Raw genomic sequence first — 20913 nt, forward strand, 5'->3', positions numbered from 1 at the left:
TCCTCCTTCACGGGTGGTGGAAGACCCAGGAAACCCCCAAATGAAGAACCTTCTCTTGTTTGGATATCACTCTCTCCCTCTCCTTAAATTCATTTGAAGTTAATGAAAGCCATTTATAGGAACAGCAGGAGCATGGTGTCACCCCAGGCAATATAGTAATTCAGAAAGAAGGAGTTAGGTATTGCAGTCCCTTTAGCTTGGTGGTTCTCAAGCTGGGGGTAGTGACCCCTTTGGCAGGCCTCCCTCTCCAAAAACATTTACATTTAACAGTAACTATTTACAGCCTGACAGTAGCAAAATTACACTTATAAAGTAGCAGCAGAAATAATGTTATGGTTAGGGGGTCATCACAACACGAGTAACTGCATTCAAGGGCCGTCGCAGCATTAGGAAGGTTGAGAGCCACTGCTTTGGTTGAGATGAATGAGGACGAACAGGCATTAGCATCCCCCCCCCTGCACCCCCGCTGGCGTCCTAGTACACCTGGTGCCTTTTACCTGGCTGCGATGAGGTCCAGGAGATGCTGCCACCTGTCGTTCACTTTGCCGAGCTTGTACTGAATCTCGGAGGCTTTGCTCTCGTGGCTGGCTTTAGCAAGCCGTTCTCCCATTTGCTGGAGCTGGATTTTGTTCTCTTGGGCAACAGCAATTTCCTCTTGATAATCCTGCACAATAAAAGCAATCACTGAGGTCAGAAGGCATATTCTTAATGCTTTCATCTGGTGTCTCTGGAAACATGCTAATTACAGTTTCTACTATTTGGACAGTTTGGGCCCCGAGGAACACTGTGTGTGTGAACATCAATCTATGTGTGCATGAATTAATAGTGCCTATTGCTCCTGATAATGTGGCATCCAGACTCAATTATGGCATGGAATTTCTGAAAGGAACTGTAAGGCACTTTCTGTTTACTTAAAAGGGCACTAGGTTGGTATGATGGCGTATGACTGGATTCCCAGCACTTGAGAAGTAGAGGCAGGAGAATCAGAGGTTGAAGATCTTCTTTGGATACAGAGTGAGTTTAAGACCAGCCTGGGTTGCATGAGACCCTTTCTCAAAAACAAACAAACATAAAAATGCTAAATAAATATATAGACATATAAATGCATGTTGTGGCTTACGTAGGGAGAAGACGGCCTTAAGGGAGAGAGAATTGCAAAGGTGAAGGTGATCTCAAAGTAGAGATAGAAGACTGGAGGTGGGAAGGCTTAAGTAGGCAAGGGTTGCAGGATAGGGGAGAGGAGAGGTTAGGGGAAAGGTTCAGCCAAAATGAAGAGGTTATGAACAAGTCGTACGGAAACCCGGTACCTTATTATAACCAAAATAAAAATATAATTAAAAAATTAAGTATTTCATGGGAGTTGGGCACAAAATCCCACCCTCAGTGGTAGAGCTACTGACAGTCATTAGCTGCTAGGAGAGGAGGAGATGGTTTTTGTGAAGAATGTAGTCCTTGGTAAGTTGATTGTGCTCCAAAGGAAACCTTACACCCAGGAATATTTGGGCAGCACAAGTTTGCCTTGATGGGTTTAAAAAAAAAAAGACACAAAGTTGGGAGGGTAGGGAATGGGAAGTAGACCTGGGAAGAGTTGGTGGATGAGGTGAATGTGACAAAAGCATGTTGTACCACATCCTCAAAAAACTAAAGAAAATTTAAAAATGGCATTTGAATGTAGATACACTGAATAGCTAGAAAAAGCTATTCCTGGAAGCTGTAGGTTATCAATTAAAAGTCCCAATCCTAGGGTGGGAAGCCTAGTGAGTTGTTAGTCAAAGATGCCCTTAAAATAAAGCAAGCTCTGGCCATCCCTTCTGGCTACCCCCACTAAGGACTCGGTGAGAGGACAGAGCTGTGGCTGAAGACACCACATACCTTGGCTGCTAAAACTGAATTGAAAGCTTCTTCCCTACCAGCTAGCTTTTAAGGTCTTAGAAGGTGCTATGCAGGTTTATGGGAAAGAAAAGGCATCACCCACTGTTAACTCTATGAACTGCAAGACCAATCTGCCAGGAAGCATGTGTAATAGTGGCATTACTGCCATGGAGGTAACCAACTGTTTGTTCCCTGGCTGAATTTGAAGCCCACTCTTCAGGAGTCCATGTCAGATAACATAAATATGGTCAACACCCATAGCTGGGGAGATCTTAGGTTGGGGGCGGTTGGCACAACTGATCACTTTTACTTAGAAAAATTGTCAGAGGGTCAAAATGCCTTATAAGTATTTGCTTTTATAAATATTTAGACAAATGGTATTCTTAGCCTTAATCATGGAAGCCTCCTTTTCAGCAAATAGGTAGACTCAGAGATGTGTTACTAGACAAGATGCTGAGACTAAGTAACTAATGAGTGCTCAGCCCCAAGTAAGACATTGAACTGCCTTCTTTAAGGTTTACGGACCATTATTCAAGAGGGGATGCAAATAAATAAGCCAGGAGGCAAGAAGAAGGGATGAGAAATGCCATCTTCTAGGAAAGGAAAGCCATGACAACCACCGCAAACTCACAGTAGCTACCTTATACCTACACCAGAGCGACTTAAGAATGGATCTGTTAACAGCCAGGGATGGATAGAGGAAAGGCTCAAGGCCACCACTCCTCACTCCTGAATCACTGCCTTCAACTGTGCACCTACGGATGGCCCACCAGGCTTCAGTAGAGAGTTCTAATCCAGTGCTGAAACAGATGGCCTTGGTTCAACAAATGGGTCACAAAGCAAAGCTAAAAGTCATGCGTCTGGGAAAGAGAGTACGAGATGTGTGTGTGTGTGTGTGTGTGTGTGTGTGTGTGTGTGTGTGTGTGCGTACACACACATTTGATAATGATGGGAGAGAGAAAATAAAGAGGGGAGAAAATAATTAAGCATTATACACATGTATGAAAGTGTGAAAGGAGAAAATCAATAAAAAGAACGTGTGGTTCAGTGGAGCGGCTCAAAGGTAGATTGCTTATGTAGCACTAGTGAGGACCTGAGTTTAAGCTCTAGCACTCCAAAAAGAAAGCAAACCAAACACCATAGAAGAATATACATCGATGCCAAAGATGCAACTTGGAATATTATTGGGGAATCATATCTTACTGCTATAGTCACTGAAAAGATGATTTATGGTATACATAGAATTATTCAGCATATGAATGGCTGAAAACAGGCTTAGAAGACACATGCACACATAGGCATGTCTGTGACAACATTACGCATGTGTATCCATGAATGTGTATATGTGTGTTTATGCACATCACGTCAGTTATGAAGACTTTATATATGTCGATGCCAATAGACAACGATCATTGGCTTCGAGCAGATTGTCACGTGGTTTTTCCTACGCGGGCAAACATGCTGAGCTCTTCCTAGTAATGCTTCACATTTACAAGAGAGACAATCAAGGCTTTCGAGTTCCCCAACTTACTTTATCTACAAACTAGTAGAATTAGTATTTCAAGGAGCTTTTCTTTTCTTTTCCTTCTTTACTTTTGTGCACTGCACTGGGAGTCAACCATGGGCTGCCTGCATGCTAAGGAAGCACTTCACCACTAAACTATGTTCTCAATGCCACTCTCCACCACCTCATTGGCTTTTTCTGATCTTCATTAAGAAACAAGGTCTTACTACGTTGCCTGGGCTAGCCTTGCACACGCTTTGTAGCCTAGGCAGACCTTGAACATGAGATATTGTTGCCTAGGCTCTCAAGTAGCTGGGATGACAGGCCCAGACCACCAGGCTCACCTACTCAAAGAGTATTTCCAACAAATATCGTAGCAAATAATACAATAAAATCACCCACATGAAAAACTGAAGTTTAGTCATTTTCACATTTTGGCTATATTTTGTTCTAGAAAGTTTTTTTTTAACCATTCCCAAAGTGTGCATTCTGAATTTCATTAAGAAAAGCAATAAGAATATAGACACACCGAATGAAGAATTACTCTTTAGCAGAATGTATTATGGTAACTAGTAGAACAGTCCTGCCTAATACAACATTTTGACACCTAGCAACCAGCAAAGCCCCACTGTTAGTAGATGCTACAATAAAGCCTGTATCATCTTGGCCCGGGAATAAGGATCAAATAAACAAGTTGGTTACTCAGAGACTTTTCATATTTATATAGAAAACTAATAAAGTCATCAATGCTATATGTTGGCTTTGGAGTTTACCTTTGCTCTATATGTGTGTGCGCTGAGAAAGAGAAATTTTCCCAATAACCATGTGTATTGCTCTTCAGAATGAATAAAGCTGTAATCTCTGTGTTCAGCGAACATGAACTGCATGCTTTTGAGAAGTTAGGTTCTGCTGCGGACGCAGTGTGGAGAGCAGAGAACACCACAGACTCTGTCCATGTTCCAGGCGGGTTTGCAGCCTGATGGGGCTCTTGCACCAGGCAGGTAACAAAACGTAAACACGAAAAACACACCATATGTGTGCTAATGAAACATACAAATCGACATCCTGACATGAATATTTGCTTAAAAATGTAGAAACTTGACTGAAAGCCACACAAACATTTAAAATTATGAGTCAATTCAGTGAGCCCTGCTTAGACATAAAAAAAACATCCTAGGTCCAAGTAAACCCACAAAATAATTTCATAATGCATGGGTAGCTTGTAACAATAGGAGTACAGAATTCCCAGGAATGTCTTCATTTCTACTGAGGGCCCATAGATCATATTTTCTAGGGAAAAATCAGTTTAATTTGCCCTTAGGATTTTTCCTTTTAATTCCTCTGTCGTGATGCCCGTCTCTAAAAACCAACTCATAAGAAATAAAAACGAGAGCAAAGTGGTGTGTGTAAATGATTCCTCCAGGGCAGAAAGCAGGAAGTTGATTTCCTCACCAAGCAAACACACCCTGTAGATTTTGTATGTAAAGTGGGTCTTCCATAATGAATGTTATGAAGACGCAGCTTGGTATACAGGGACAGGAAAGCACCAGGAAGAAGGGAGACCCCCGGCCACCTCCCACCGCTCACCCCACCTCAGCCTCCGCTCACCTTCTTGAGCTTTTCTATCATCTCTTCAATGAGGATGTCTCCGTTCTGGGAGACTTTGCCCTCCATCTGGGTCAGCCACTCACAGAGCTCCTTGTTCTTCTCGCTGAAGACGGCCCATTCGTTCAGCCGCTCACTCACTTGCTGCCGTCTTAAGGAGACCTGGGAAGATTAAGGTGGGGTGGTTATGAGAAGGGTAACAACAAGACGGCACCTCCTACCCCGAGGAGGGAATGGCGTGCTGAAATGGGCAGGACCTGGACATCCCAGGAGGCCACTGTCTCCTGAAATATAGAATTTGCCAAAAGAAATACAGAGAGGGAAAGGGGCTGGAGAAAAGGCTGAGATCAACGGCTGCTCTTGCAGAGAATCCAAGCTGACATCCCAGGTTCACTGCCTAACACCCACATGATGGCTCACAACCTTCTGAAACCCCAGCGCCAGATGATGTCCTCTTAGCGGTCAAGACTACTTGCTGCTCTTGCAGAGGACCCAGGTTCAGCTCCCAGCACCCATGTGATGGCTCCCAACCCCCTGCAACTCCAGTTTGGGGTGGAGGGGAGGATCTGATGCCCTCTTTTGGCCTCCACAGGAACCAGGCACACACCTGGCATATTTACATCCATGCAAGCAAAAATTCATACATGTAAAATACAAAGAAATAATTTTTTTTAAATAGAGGGACAGAAGGACAGAAGGACAGAATGGAATGGAGAGGAAACATCAGTTGGGTCTCCTGTATCTGGAGTGTGTGCTGAGAAGAAAGCCAACAGAAGCAGAAAATGACTCCAGAAGCAGAAGATGACTCCAGAAGCAGAAAATGACTCTTAGCTCTGCCCCTAGCAAAATGACATTCAGCTCTGCCCCTAGCAAGCTCCTTCACTTCTGCATTTTTAGTGTTTTTTCTTTTTCTTTCTTTTCCTTTTTTTTGTATAATTTTGGTTTTCATTGTATAGACAAAGGTTTTAGCTCTTAACCTTTAAAACGTAAATAATCAACATTTCACATTAAACTTGTACAGAACACAGAATGTTTAAAAAGATGTAGAAGAGTATGCAAGCTGAGCGAGCATGTTTTATCTGGAATTATTAGAATGAACCAGGCAGGGTTTTTTGTTTGTTTGTTTGTTTTTGTTTTAGCTTCATTGATATATAATTCACATAATTCACAGTCTCTTTACAGCATACAACTAAATGTATTTTTATATATTCAGAGGTGTACAATTATGACCATGATCAATTTCAGAATATTTTCATGCCCCACCTCAAATATCAGTGCCTGTCAGCAGTGTGGTTAGTTTTGACTGTCAACTTGATGGGCTATAGAATCATCTAGAAGGCACACCTCGGGACCTGTCTGTGATTGGCTGAAGGGGAAAGACCCACCCTTAAAGTGGGTGACATTTTTCACTTGTCAGCCCAGACATAAAGAGGTCTCAGAAAAATGGAGCATATACCTGTGTGCCTTTGACTCTGCTTCCTGAGCGAGTGTGGCGACCCCTGTTCCTGCTCCCTCCTCTGACATCATACTCTAGGTGCTTCAACTCTCCAGTGTGGGCTGAAAACCAGTGACTCTCTAGGGAACCTCCAGGCCTTCAGCACTGAGTTGGGACTGCCCAGGCATGCAGCATCATGTACCAGGTTAGCTTTAGCTTTTTCCCCCCAGAGTCTGTGTAGCATGCAGACAGAGGTTATCAGATGACCCAACCCCAATGGTATAAGCAATATACTATATCACCTTTTGTAACACACATAGGTGGAGGTGTGCACACGCATGCACGCGTGCGCGCGCACACACACACACACACACACACACACACACACACACACACACACATACACACACTCCATCTCTATGTGTTTGCCTATTCCCAACATTCCATGTAAGCTGGAATCATAGTTTGTGTTCTTTTCTGGTGGCCTTCTTTCACTTAGCATAGTTTAAAGGTTCATCCATGTCAAGGGATATATCCAAGGTTCATTCTTTCTCACTGTTGGCAACAGTTCACTATAATAGACACAATATATTTTACTTGTCCATTCATCTGACTGTGGACATTTTGGTTGATTCTAATCCTGATTTACTCTGAATGCTGCTGCCACACATGCTCATGCATAAGTGTCTACACAGACACAGGTATTCATTTCTTGAGGTATATCCTTAGTATTATTGCTGGATGATATAGTAACATCAACAATTTTTTTTGTTCAAAGTGGCTGCAGTGTTTTACATTCACAACATGGTCATTCTTCATCTTTTTGACTAGAGCTGCATTAGAGGTAAGAAGTACTTTACTACTATGATTTTCATTCATCTTTCCCTAATGGATAATGGTACTGATGACCTTTCTTGGTCATGTGTATATCTTCTTTACAGAAAAGTTAAGCAATTCATATGCCCATTTAAGAAACTGGGCAGTCTACTTTTGAGTTTTTAGAGTTCCTTAACTGCTGCTGACACAATAGTTTGTTTCTCAGAGTCTAGAATGATTCGTTCTAGAATTCTAAAATTCTGTGCCTTCATAATGCTCATGATTTTGCAGTGCTGTTTAAGTTACCTAGGAGTGTTTCTAGCTGAGTGTCACCACCTATCAGCAAAATGAAGTACGATTAGTATGGTAGCAGAAAGCTGGAGGATGGTCCACTGAGGCCCATGACATGTTAACCAGTTACTGATTCTGCTGAATGAAATGCAAACCCATCAATTTCAGTGGTTTGGATTTGGGAGTATATAACTCACTATTTTATTAAGAAAAGTTTCAAATAAGTTTAAGTGGAAGTGCTGTATGTTAAGCATCCAAGGTACATGTTCTACTTGCCACTAAAATTGCTGACATTTTCCTACCTTTTAATATTCCTTTTACTATTAGCCTATTTACTAACAGCATATTGGGTTGTTGTTGCTTTGAGACAGGACCTCAGTATGGATCTCAGGCTTAGTCTCACATCACACAATATGTTAGCAGTCAGGCTGGTCTAGAAGACATGATCCCTCTGCCTCAGCCTCCTGAATGTTGGAGTTAACAGCTATTGACTATCAGACCTAGCCTGAATCCTTCATTCATTTTTTTTATTTTTGTGTGTTTTAGTTTTTTGATATAATGCCTCCCTGTGTAGCCCTGGCTGTCATGGTACTTGCTACATAGATCAGGCTGGCCACAAATGTAAGGTGGTGATCCTTATGTTTCTGCTTCCTGAGTGGTGAGATTAGAGGCATGAACCACTGCATTTAGCATTTTATTTTTAAATGTATTCTAAATTAACCTCCTTTTAAATAGGGAAATAAAAACACTTCAAAGGTACCCTATGCTTCTTGGTTACCAATGCTGCCTCTGATTGGCTCTCTCAGTGATTAGGTAGGATAGTACTCAAGGTCCCATAGAGTCCCATTTGTCTACGATTGTATACCCGAGATGAGCTGGGAAGCAGGTCACAAGCCTTGGGATACTTTTCACAAGACCAACCCCAGGAACATGAGGTTTCTGGAGAGGAGACCACATGGCCTACCACAGCTTTTGAAAAATTTCCATTAGAAATTCCCTCTTCTGAGTTAACTGTGTCCATTTAAATAAAATATTTCTCCAGGTTGGGGATCACTACCGAGTTGACCAGTGTTACCTCATCAATGTAACTCAGTTTGCCATTTAATTTTCTTTGAGGTGGAAAAATACTGAGGGGACAAGTGGCAATGAACTCATTTGGGGTGGGGGTTCACAGGGAATATGAGTCAAAAGGTTCTGTAGACAAATCTCATCTACCCCGAGCTCTACCCAGATGCTGTTCTATGGTACGGTCAGTCAGCACAGAAGAATCTGCTGTTCTAAAACACTAAGACTGTGACTTCTCCACCTGTCATTCACATGACATCAGAAACGGGAAGCAGGGGTGGTGGTGGTGGTAGGGGGGTGGGGCTGTGGCTAAAACCTGGGTTCAGTTGACAAGAAACTTTCAGGATTAGTGACTCTTCCCTAAGGATAAGAAGCTTCCTCTTTAAGAATTGAGATGTATTTGTCCCATTCTTGAGTTGCCTCCACATGTTGGCCATGATCCAAAAATGGATGCTAGGGCTCCCTTTGAACATCTGCAGAGGGGGTGATTACAGAAAGATATCACCTATTACTCTGATGAGTAGGTGTACCCTATCCCAGGGTGAGTTGGACAGTTCAGGTACCAGCTTTGGGCCAGTGAAAGGCAGGATCAGAAAAGCTGGCGTCTTTGATACAGGCTGTGATGTACATTAGGGTCACACATCCAGAAGCAGCTGAGACCCAAGGCCAGTGTCCACTACGCTGCTGAGGAGACCACAGCAAGTCACTCCTCTTCTACAAGCCTTCCTCTTGTCACTTGTAAACTGACATTCCATTTTCTCCAAACACAAGCATTTAGTGTTTCCAATAGAGAGTCATCGTCAGTGTGTCGAGTGCTGTACTATGCTCCAGGATGTGGTGTGCGGACAGGAAGGCACAAGGAAGCAGACAGCTTAGAAAAGGCTGGTATACAACACGGGTTTGCCAACTCCCCATCTCAGTCTGGTCTTTTCTCTCCTTAGCATTCCTGTGTTCAGCATCTCCAGGGACCAGCTTGAGTACACATCCTTCGTGTTTGTCTCGCAACATGAAAGCATTGCTTTCATGTGTTTACTGTGGAGCTACGACTGGAAAAAAAAACTAAATATGTGGGCTGCAACCATTGGGTGTGAGCCAGGCCCCAAATCTTTTTGCAAAGATATAAATTCGTAAGAAGGGTGGCATTCGATGCTGTTTATACACTGAATATTTAGGCTATGTTTAACGAACCATTTCTTTTCTTGGATACAGTCGAAACCCTGAATTTATCAGCTCAGCACATATTTGCATTTTCTTAAGGGTAGAACCACAGTGCATTGCCTCCAGAGTGAGACAGCTGAACAGGAAGTACAGTTTTTTCTAACAGTAAATATTTTTATCATGACATTGTGGGTGTAAACACACACACACACACACACACACACACACACACACACACACACACTCCACTGAGCGACTCTAGTGGTGTGGTGTTAGATGTTTACATTACAGCTAGAATCACACATGGTTCTACAAAGAAACAGAAAAAGAAGAGTGATATAATCCGCAACTGGGCCCAGCTAGGACAGATCCCTGGGGGTGGCTGAAAATCTCATCCCTTCTGTGTTTGTTCTGAAGCGCCACAGCATCTACTTACGGCTGTCTTCCTCATCCTCATCTGTGGGTCCAGTTACACCTCACCTCTCCTCAGCTGCTTCTAAGCGAGCAGGGCAGGCTCTCCCCTCCTTTAGCAGACATAATGTCACCTACGTTCAGCTGAGTTTGTCGACTTTTACGAGGAGCCGGGCACAGGCTTGTATCCTGTTGTGGTTTCATATTTGACATCAGTTCACCGGAAACAACAGCCTCGAGAGCCAGTAACTCCTCTGTGTCCCTGCTCGAGAATTCTTACATCTTGGCACCTGGCCAGACCCCAGGCTACATTCTCACTGGTTTAAATACATGTAGATCAAACTGGGACGGGTACAGGATAATTATGTCTTATTCTCATACTTTAAGACTCTGGCAGCGGAAGTTTCTAGAAGCACCGGATGTTCTATCGGCTTCCTCTCTCTCTCACGTTCCAGTCTACTCGCCACAGGTGCACAGGATTAATGTCTTCACAGCGTGTCATGTATTGTCATGCAGATCTATCTAAGTTTAGTGGGCAATTTTAGAACATATGAATGTCTGGCTTAAGAATTAGCAATAATGATACTTCCATGGCACTGTTCCACAATTTTCCCCGAATCAGAAATTATCGTATGATCATAGTTTTCTCCACCTCCCAAATATTAAAATTCTGTCACTATTTTATCCTCAGAGAAACCAAACTATCAGGACATGCATGTAGTTCATGGCCTTCATTATTAGACATATGCAGAGAACACTTAGCCGCTGTGGGCACCGGCTGTCCAGAGAAAAGGCCTGTGCATCTAAGGGCCTCCAAGTCTTGGGATCAAACTACAGACATTTATAAAAAAAAAAAAAACATGTGTTCCATGGTGGTATGGAACAAGGAGGAAACGGGAATTCACAGGACTATGGAAATACTAAGGGTAGAATATTTCCAAAAAGGACTTCACAGGGTTGTAAGATAGAGAAAATAGGTGTCCAAGCCAGAAGAAAAGTAGTCAGTCTAGCTAGGCATGATCAAAGCCTCCAAGAAGGGATGCTGTGAGGGTTTAGCAGGGAACAAGGAGGTGAATTCTGAAGAGAAGGTAGTTGTAGCCTTCTCTCAAAATTCAGGAAGAGATAAATAGGGGGCTGGAGAGACAACTCAGCAGTTAAGAATGCTTACGACTCTGGCAGAGGACCTGAGCTCTGCTCCCAACACTCACACGACAGCTCACAATCCCTGTACTAACTCCAGCTCCTGGGATAGGACACACTCTTCCTGCCTCTGTGTGATCCTGCATGTTCATGGTATATGTGCATACACTCAGACACACGCACATACATATAAAATAACTACACAAGTAAGTGCATCAAAAAAAAAAAACGGACTGCTGATATAGGAGAAATATTTCTAAAAGGAAGAGACAGAGACAGAGATAAAGAGAGACAGACAGAGAGAGAGAGATTAGCACGCTCACAGTGGCAAATGAACAACACTGTCATAATTTCTTAATTATCAGTACCCATCAAATACCTTCCATTTATATGGTGTATCATGATAAGACCTGTATATTATTAGATGGTAGTTGTAGTAATGTGTGCATGCTGAAGCGTTCAGAAAATAATTTGTGTGATGATTAATCTTGTCACTCTCTGTATGAACAACTCTGCAGAGGCTCCTCACCAAATACACTGAGAACATGGTACTCTGTGAAAGGTGGCCACTCTCATGTTTCACAACTCAGAACGCTAACATGTCAGTGAGAGACATCTCTTGTATCCCTCACTTTGCAAGGGTACGTTCACAGGGAACTGTTGAAACATCTTCGAAGCACGTGAGTGAATATCCCTTTGATCCATTATGCGAGCAAAGTCTGGGTGTAGATTAAGTATGGGGGCCGGGGGTTTCAAGGAACACCTTTGTTTTTAATATCAAATACAAACTCTGTTAGATGGTTCTAGAAGCATGAGGATAAGAATCCACAATGTCAGGTCAACTGGGGAGGATGAAGAGAGAAAAAGAGGTATCAGGCAGAGTGGTTGGCACAGGTGCAAAGAAACCTAAGTTTGGGTGCGCAGAGTCCCCCTGCCATGGGCCCAGTCCTTCCCCTTCTAAGACCCACACCTCTCCACCCCCACCATGCTTTAACCTCGTTAATGATGTATGTGTTCCCTGTACAACAATCTCTCCTCCGCCCCCCGCCTCAGCACTTAAGATTTACCCATTTCAAGAAACGTTTTTTGTGCATTCACCAATGCCCGCCACCCTGAGCTAGCTGGCATCTTCATGCATTGTTTTCATCTGTTCATTATAGGCTTTTCTTCATAACTGTATAGGACTTTCTCGGCTGACTTTAGTTCCAGTGCCATTGGAAACTTGATGGAAAGAATTTCTATTTATGGCCTGTGTTCACAAGAATTGCAACGACCAATCCACTGAATAAATGTGTATGAGAGCCTGCAGCATGGCCAGAATGATGCTCAGGGTGTGTTATAGCTATCAGTGTGACAGGGATTCTACTCAGGGGGTGTTACAGCCTGCAGTGTGGCAGGGATTCTACTCAGGGAGTGTTACAGCCTGCAGTGTGGCAGGGATTCTACTCAGGGAGTGTTACAGCCTGCAGTGTGGCAGGCACGGTGCTTGGGTGTGTTATAGCCAGCAGTGTGTCAGCATGGCACTCAGGGTGTCTTACAGCTGGCAGTGAGGCAGACGTGGTCCTCTGGGCACAGCATTAAAGAACAAGGTACCGACACTTCTACCAAGTGCAGCCGCGGGCTCTTAGGTGGCCAGCAGGCTTCACTGCGAACCTTTACCCGATGTCCCTTTTTGCCCGGGATGCTCTCCTGCTGCCTTTGCATCCATCCTTCCCTTTCAGAGCTTAAGTTAGAATCTTCTTTAGCAACTTGCACACACAGGAGGACATTTAGTAAATAAGGTCAGCCTAACAAGGCCATGCACCCATGAATTCATAAGAAAAAACTGACTGTTCCAACAAATAAAACTATCTCTAGAATCTTGTTACTATTAAAACTAAAACAATGTGATTCTTCCATGTTGAAAATCCAGAACACACCACCAGTATTGACCCAGCTGAAAATTCACACCTAGAAAGCACAACAGTTTGGGCCAGGAAAGGAAAGAGAAAGAAATACTTCAGTATAGATGAATCCAAAGTATAATATGATGATATAGTTGTCCTTATTCTGAAGTATTCTGGCAATGATCACAGGTTTCTCTGTCTACACAGTGAGTCACAGGGTGAGTCCAGACATGGATCAGGCCTGTCTGGTGTCATGGATTGCCCCCCACCTTCCCATCCCAAGGAGCTACTTCCTCCTTCCGACCACATCTTACTTGGTGACACAGCTCTTCCCACTGCCTTTGCAGAAGCTCCACACGCTCGTTCAGGATGGAGACGTCCTCGGCACTGATGTACACGGCCAGGGCATCCCTCAGTAGCGTGAGTTCCGCCAGGTCATCTGTCCACCTCCCAACGGCGTTTTCCAATTCCTACGTGGGAACAAACATCCATGAACCCCCACGACAGCTTTAACCCTTTGGAGGGGCCCTGGTGGCCCTTCTTAGTACAATTCCCTGTCTACAAACTCTTTTTGAATGTAAGACTCGAGCTCTGTTTTTTTTTGCATCCTACCTAACTGGAAAATCTGCCAGTGCTTCTGATAAAACACCAAGGTTCCCTGAAAAACCTTCCTCCCATCCATTCACCACCACACTGATCATTTTAGGATGGTGTTTGTTTTCTCAAACTCTAAGATTTTAAAGTGTCATGGCCGCCTTTATTCTGAATTGATATCATCCTACAACCCTGAGACCATGAACACATATAAACTGATTTCAAAACCCCTTAACCATCCATTAGTTTATCCGGCTCCTGATCACACAAATACAATATTTAAAAAGAGAAATTTCCTAGGTTGAACGTCATTGGTACATGCTCAGTTGACACATTCTGTGATAAATGCTGACCATGAAATATCAAGCTTTGTTACAGTTTCTCTTCCACTTAAAGTAATTTATTAGGTACACATTCTGTAGGACCAGAGATTTATTGAAGCTATTGATTATGGACTTGTCCTTTGGGGGCATTGTTTAGAGAAAAAAAAAATCCCTGTAGCCATATTCCAATGAGCAGATGTGGGTTTCTGCCACGCTGTGACAGGTGAACAGTTTCGTAATATGTGTCACTGTCGCTCTCTGCCAGCTGTTGTTTTTAGATTCCAGCTCATTTAGTGGATGAATGGAGAATTTCATACAGTCTATTCTCTGTCTTTCCTGTCTCTTTACACCAGAGACAAGTTTCTAAAGGAAAAAGTAATTAACAGTACTATCTGGGGCTAACTTTCCAGGCAATTTAAGCAAACAAGGATTTAGTCTGAAATTTTCAAGTAATTGCTTTGTTTTGCTGCCGAGGGTGATTTGGGGAACAGCATAAATGGAGCTGTGTGGTAACATGTCCTCCTAAACTCCAAACTCAAAAGCAGGACACTTGTTCAAGTATTTTACTGGCCAAAAGACCAGACTTTCCAGGTGAATAAATATACAGCATTCTGGTCTATACCTTTAGCCAGATTAAATTGTTATACCAGTGTAAGGACCGTATTCTTTAATATCAACCCTGCTCCTCCCTGCAACTCCAGCATCAGTTCATGAATTTTAAAAAAAAAAGAGTTAACTGTGGTGATATTTGCCTACACTCCCAGCACTGACTCCAGAGACTGAGGTACAGGAACTCTGTGAGTTTGAGGTTCCACAGTAAAATCCTCTCTAAAACCAAACGAAACCCAAAGCGCGCGCGCACGCGCGCACACACACACACACACACACACACCACTACCATGCAAACCCAAGCCCACTGGTTCAGACTCTACCCAGTAGTTCAGGCAGTGTGGCTGAAATACAGTCTTGAAATACAGATAAATCTGTCAATGTTATTCTAGACTCTTCTATTTTCTCATCTAGCATAAGAAAAACAACAATGTCCCCATGAACATGTGTCACACCAAATGAGAGACCACTGGCATACAGGAGGAGTCTGGTATTATTAGATTATGCCCATTCCTGCTTATCAGAAATTTTCTTTATTAGATTAACCTCACAGGTTTTTATTTATTTGTTTGTTTTGTTTTTTGAGACAGGGTTTCTCTGTGTAGCTTTGGCTGGTCCTGGAACTTGCTCTGTAGATCAGGCTGGCCTCAAACTCACAAAGATCTGCCTGCCTCTGCCTCTGAGTGCTGGGATTAAAGGAGAGCACCACCACTACCCAGGTAACTACACAGGTTTAAAATAAACTCATTTTATTGTCCATAGCCTTTACATCCTCTTCTTTTGAGGCAAGGGTTCATTATGTATCCCAGTCTGGCCTTGAACTCAGAGTCCTCTTGCCTTAGCCTCTTGAATGCACCACATCAGTTGACCTTTACATGCACCTTAGTGTAACATAGCAATATATTTCATTCATCACCTTTGGTATAATGTGTATCACTTCTTAGTTTTCCTAATGCTGCCTTTCTCAAATTTCAGTGAATATATTTTTATAACTTTTTAACTAGGAGTATCATACAACAGTAATATAAAAATGCTTCTGGAAACACCAGAAATGGTTAAGTTGAAAGGAAGCATTTATGAAGTTACTTTTGATATGATCAGTCTATTACTCAGCCAAAAAGTGCTGGCCAGGCACTGTGCTTGGTTACACAGGTGTGCAGAGAATAAATCTTACAGCCACTAAATCATGCTGGTCTTAGTGACCTCATGATCTAGGGAGTGGTCTATGTTACTCCTGATTGTGTCCAAGTACAATTAGAGGTAATGATCATAATTGCGATTGGAGGTGTCAATCACAGTCTGTAGGTGGTTGAAGCGCTGAACGATTTAAGGATTGGGTCACTCCTTGCTTTGATAGAGATCAGCTATTTTTTTTTCCTGATTTCTGTACAGAGGGGTCTGCCAGGTAGGGTGTGCTCCTCTGCTCTGGTCTGTAGATTTTCCAAGATGCCAATCATGTCCTTCTTTTCTTAAACTAGACAGTTTTGTTAGAACAATTCTCCAGTGTGGATGTTTCAGAAAGATATTTATTGCTCTTGACTCAGCTTTTAAATATCTTTTATGTTGGGTCTTAAATTTTTCATTTGCTTCCTCTGGGTAATCCATAAACTGGTCCATAACTTCAACCAACTATTGTAAATCAACAAAGGAGGTCTCATTGCATTGCTGACTCCCCTAATGGGCTCTCCAAGGACTTCATATGCTCACATAGACAACCCCAGGCATCTCCCTGAGATGTGATCTCACAGGCATTATTCCAGCAGAAGTATGTGGCTAGGCAACAGGGACAGTCTCCATCCAGTCTCATACCTTGCACCGCATCTGCTCAGTGTGGAGTTCATCATGGTGGTCTGGTAGAGGTTGGGACAACTTCTTTTTGAAAGTTCGTAGCTTCTCCAGCGAATCAGCTATCCCATTCTCACATTTTTCCCAGTCCTATAATTGGAGGAGAAAGAAATTGTATACATTTTTTGGTGAGAAATTACAAAAAAAAACATAAATGAAAATAAGGAAAATAAACACTCTTTTTAATGGCCAGGGATATAAATACAATGATGAATTGTGGGAAGGCGTGTCCACACTCAATGCCATTTTGGACACCATGCCTTTGTCATCATAAGAGCTGAGTTCAGTAGGGCAGTGGTGGTGCACACCTTTAATCCCAGCACTCAGGAGGCAGAGGCAGGCAGATCTCTGTGAGTTCAAGGCCAGCCTGGGCTACAGAGTGAGTTCCAGGAAAGGTGCAATGTTACACAGAGAAACCCTGTCTTGAAAAAAAACCAAAAATAAAAATTAAAAAACGGGGGGTGGGGGTGAGGGGTGGGGGGTTGTTGGAGAGATGGCTCAGCGGTTAAGAGCATTGGTTTCTCTTCCAAAGGACCCTGGTTCAATTCCCAGCACCCACACGGCAGCTCACAAGTGTGTGCAACTCCAGTTCCAGGGGATCTGACACCTCACACAGACATACATGCAGGCTAAACACTAATACATGTAAAATAAAAATAAAAGAAAAAAAAGAGCTGAGTTTAACTTGACTCTGCTACTTTTAGCTGTTTGGATCTAATAAACAGATAATAAGACGTTATGCCTTAGTTTTCCCTGCAAAAATGGAAATAAAGTCTACATATGTTGAGGGATTAAAGTCAGCAATAGCTATCAAGGCACCAACCACAATGACCAAATTATGGGTATATAAATTGAAATCTATGCACAGAGTGCAGAGATCATCTCAGTTTTCTGTCTCTCTCCTATTTCACACACAACTGTTCCTAGTATCTATACTCTCCCAAATGTACCATGAGGGTGGGGGGAAAAAAGGATACAGAATCTCCTCAGAATGCAAACAAGCATGAGGTAAAAGAAAGACAGAATATAAAAATGATATAGCCTTAACTCTGATTCACTCCAGTCACAACTATGAGCCGCTCACACTTGAGTGCCTGCAGAAGTGCAAGCATGGAACCACCATGGGCATCACAAACATGGTGTCCGCCTGGTTTTCACCTCGCTCCTGCTTAAACGTGTCTGGGAAGATTAAGCACAAGCGCAGAAACAGCCACTCAGTGAAAACTGGAAGAAGCGAGCCAATACACCATTTAGGAAATCTCTGTCTCGTGACACATGCTCTGATAATACCACGGGTTGCATGGTAGAGTGTGGCAGCCCAGAGCACACTGGCTCTCTGAGTGAAGACAAGGAAAAATATGCCCGGTGTGTGTCTACTAGGAAATGTGACACACCAAATTGGTACCAGGGGCTCCCTCTGGGGAATGGCAGCAAACTTGTGCTGGTGCGATGGGAAGTTTCAGTTTTCAGGCTACATGCCTCAACGACTACCTTTCAATAGCACATGGATTTATTGTCTAACTTTTGAAATGCTTTTCTTTAAAGGAAAATGAGAGTAACGACCCTGAATGTTGGTTTTTATCGTGCCCTATTTGTACATTATCTTGCCTCTGGTACCTCTTTTTAACTGAATGCCATGTCAAATTGCATTCAGTTAAATACATACCCTGTGTTGTCCAATTCTTCGATTTTGGTGATATCAGTCATTCCTAGTCATAATGCTCCCAGTGCCCTCCCCAGACCAGCTGCCCAGTGGTCATTCTCCATTCAACGAATCGCTGAATTCCAAAGATAATTGGTTTACAGCTAGAATTACCGAGAGCCAAACATGGTACCAAAGCCTGGTTCCTTCCCTTCCCATTGTCTCCCTTTATCCCCTGCCTTCTCTTGCCTCGGTTCCTCCTACTTTTCATCCTAACATGTTCCTGTTTGCATCCCACAGGCAACAGTACTCTAGACATCTTTAGCGAAAAACGCAAGTTTGAACTTAGTGTCTTTGCCTCCTGAGAGGTTCATGTTTCTCTTTAAACTTCCCCGATGGAACTTTACAGAAGCACAATGACATCTCCTTTCCCTAATTTGTACCAACAAAGGCTCTGCAAACCAAAACTGGGGATGTTTTTGTCTCTGAGGCTCAACTTTGTTTTAACTCCTCTGTTTTACAATATTCGGTGTGCCACTTTGCTGACCAATAATCAGTACTGTAGAAATCAATGATTGGTAAGCAAAAAATTCTCCTCTGCGTAGACTTAATGTTTTCAGTTAAATCAGCACGCACCCTAGAGCTGTCAACAACAGCCAGCGGCTGTTCACGGAGCTACACCGAGATGGCCAGCTCCTTGGGACAAAAATCAACATTAGATAAGGAGGCAACACCATGACGACTTTGGGCATACATCCTCAGAGCATTAGGCTAACAGCTAAAGACAGAATTTTTATAGCATTGGTGCAAAGATACATGAAAATAAGTCTGGGTAGAAATGAAATTTCTAATCTCTGAAGACTTCCTTGGGCAAACGGAATGCAATGCATGATTCAAAATTAAGGAAATTCTGACAAGAGAAGAACAGAGATTCCCTTCTTCAAAGATGAATTGGATGGTGAAGCCAACCACTGTGCCCTTTTTCCACACGAATGATAAGGAATGAAATTCATGTCCTGTTCTGCATACTATCCATCAGAGTGAATGCTTTATACACGAACTGACAGGAGAGACAAGCGAATCCAGTGACTCAGACAGCATGCCTTCTCACACGTCTTGGGATTATATCCAAAAATCACATCACAAATTAAAATAAATATAAGATGAACACAGCCTCACCAGAATGAGTTACAACATTTTAAATCCTTGTCTGACTCCAAGATGACGACTAATGACTCAGGCATATTATGTTACCAGTGAATTGCTCTGTAAGCAAATGGTGGTGTTTAATATGTGTTCGGTGGCCTTTTTGATTGATTGTTTCCTATTCTGAAGGTCTATTGCATAAGATCCCCAAAGTGAACCCAAGGTGTGAATATTTGAAACAATAAAAAAAAAAATCAGCTCAAATACTGTGACTTATCTCCTTCTATCCACAGAGGTAGCACACTGTCCCTAATAATCAAGAAGAATCAGTGATAGTCAACATATGTAAAACTCTAACATTCCCTGGGTACAATTTTTAAGTGTTAATGACATCAATGATGTTATTCATGAGCCCACTACCTCAAGATTTCCCAGAATTCTTCTGGTAAATCCTCACAATAGTCAAATGGATGAGGTAAAATTATACCCATTCTGAAGATAAGGAAAAAAACTATAAAGAAAAACTTTTCAACATGGCCTTATCTGAATTGAGGTACATTCTTTTTTCCCTATTTTTATGAGCACATATTAATTATACAGAATCATGAGTTCCCTCATGAACTGCTCATACATGTGTAACTACTGAACTAAAGACAAATTATAAACAGTATGAACATGACGGGGAGAAGCTTATTACAGGCAGTATGGATAAATTTCAATGTCCTTGGGTTCACAGTGTCTGTGGCCAACGAAAGGTCTAAGATGCCTCTTGGAGAGTTTTGGCTAATGTCAGCCTGCTTAGATAAACCAAGGGAGAATCAAGAGACTCATTCTGGGTTAGCTTTTTCCTTGGCTATAAAATATGAGATATCGATCTATAAAGCCTACAATTTAGGGAATGGAATCTGCTTCTTGAGTTTCTGCCTGGCTTTCTAAAGCTGTCCCATGCTTCAAGGCATAGCATTGGCCATTAATCAGAAACAATCACTTGGACAGCCTTATTAGAGTTTAAATTACTTTGTTAGGGGATTTTCCTGAAAGATGAAGTGCTGAAAATTGGGAAACTTTTCCAGCTCATGCAAGATAGGACAGAGTCTTAAATAAAGTAGAGGAGACGTACTGGATGGTGTTGCTCAACGATCTTGCATGATGTGCATCTCACAGAAACAATGGGAGGAAATAGCGACTCCTAAAAGGGGCCTCGAACCTGAACTTACTTTCAACAAGAAAGCCAGCTTTTTCTTCTGCTCCTCCAGATGCATGCTGGCTGACTTCCATTTCTCTTGGATCTCCATGAGTTCGGCCTGCAAGGCGGCCTCGGCGCCACTGTCGGCCGAGAGCAGGAGCTGTTTGCCAGCCTCGACTGTCAGGATGTAGCTGCCTTGCTGGCGCAGGAACACCTTCTCTTTGAACTGAAAGAGACCAGAGCTTTTTACTCTTTATTCTTTTCTTCATCTGTCCACCATTATAAGCACATTTAGATAACCTTAGGTGTTAGAATGCATACACCATGCTCCTGCATCCAACAAGAGCATCTTAAATGAACCAAGTGTCAATGAGTGAGAAGTATC

At 42.6% G+C, this 20913-nt stretch overlaps 1 protein-coding gene across 19 annotated transcripts in view; it reads right to left on the reverse strand.

Annotated features, from left to right (window-relative positions):
- Syne1 (spectrin repeat containing nuclear envelope protein 1) overlaps nucleotides 1-20913 on the reverse strand; it is a 484186-nt gene that overhangs the window by 53453 nt on the left and 409820 nt on the right. For all 19 annotated transcript variants that reach the window (XM_042262341.2, XM_015996792.3, XM_015996795.3 and 16 more), the window contains 5 exons: nucleotides 20560-20754; nucleotides 16519-16644; nucleotides 13498-13653; nucleotides 4985-5143; nucleotides 498-664 (listed from right to left, as the gene is read on the reverse strand). In XM_042262341.2, the coding sequence (XP_042118275.1) occupies nucleotides 498-664; nucleotides 4985-5143; nucleotides 13498-13653; nucleotides 16519-16644; nucleotides 20560-20754 (803 nt within the window). The remainder of the gene's footprint in view (nucleotides 1-497; nucleotides 665-4984; nucleotides 5144-13497; nucleotides 13654-16518; nucleotides 16645-20559; nucleotides 20755-20913) is intronic.

The sequence above is a fragment of the Peromyscus maniculatus genome, chromosome 16 (assembly GCF_049852395.1).
Source record: "Peromyscus maniculatus bairdii isolate BWxNUB_F1_BW_parent chromosome 16, HU_Pman_BW_mat_3.1, whole genome shotgun sequence".
Lineage (NCBI taxonomy): Eukaryota > Metazoa > Chordata > Mammalia > Rodentia > Cricetidae > Peromyscus > Peromyscus maniculatus.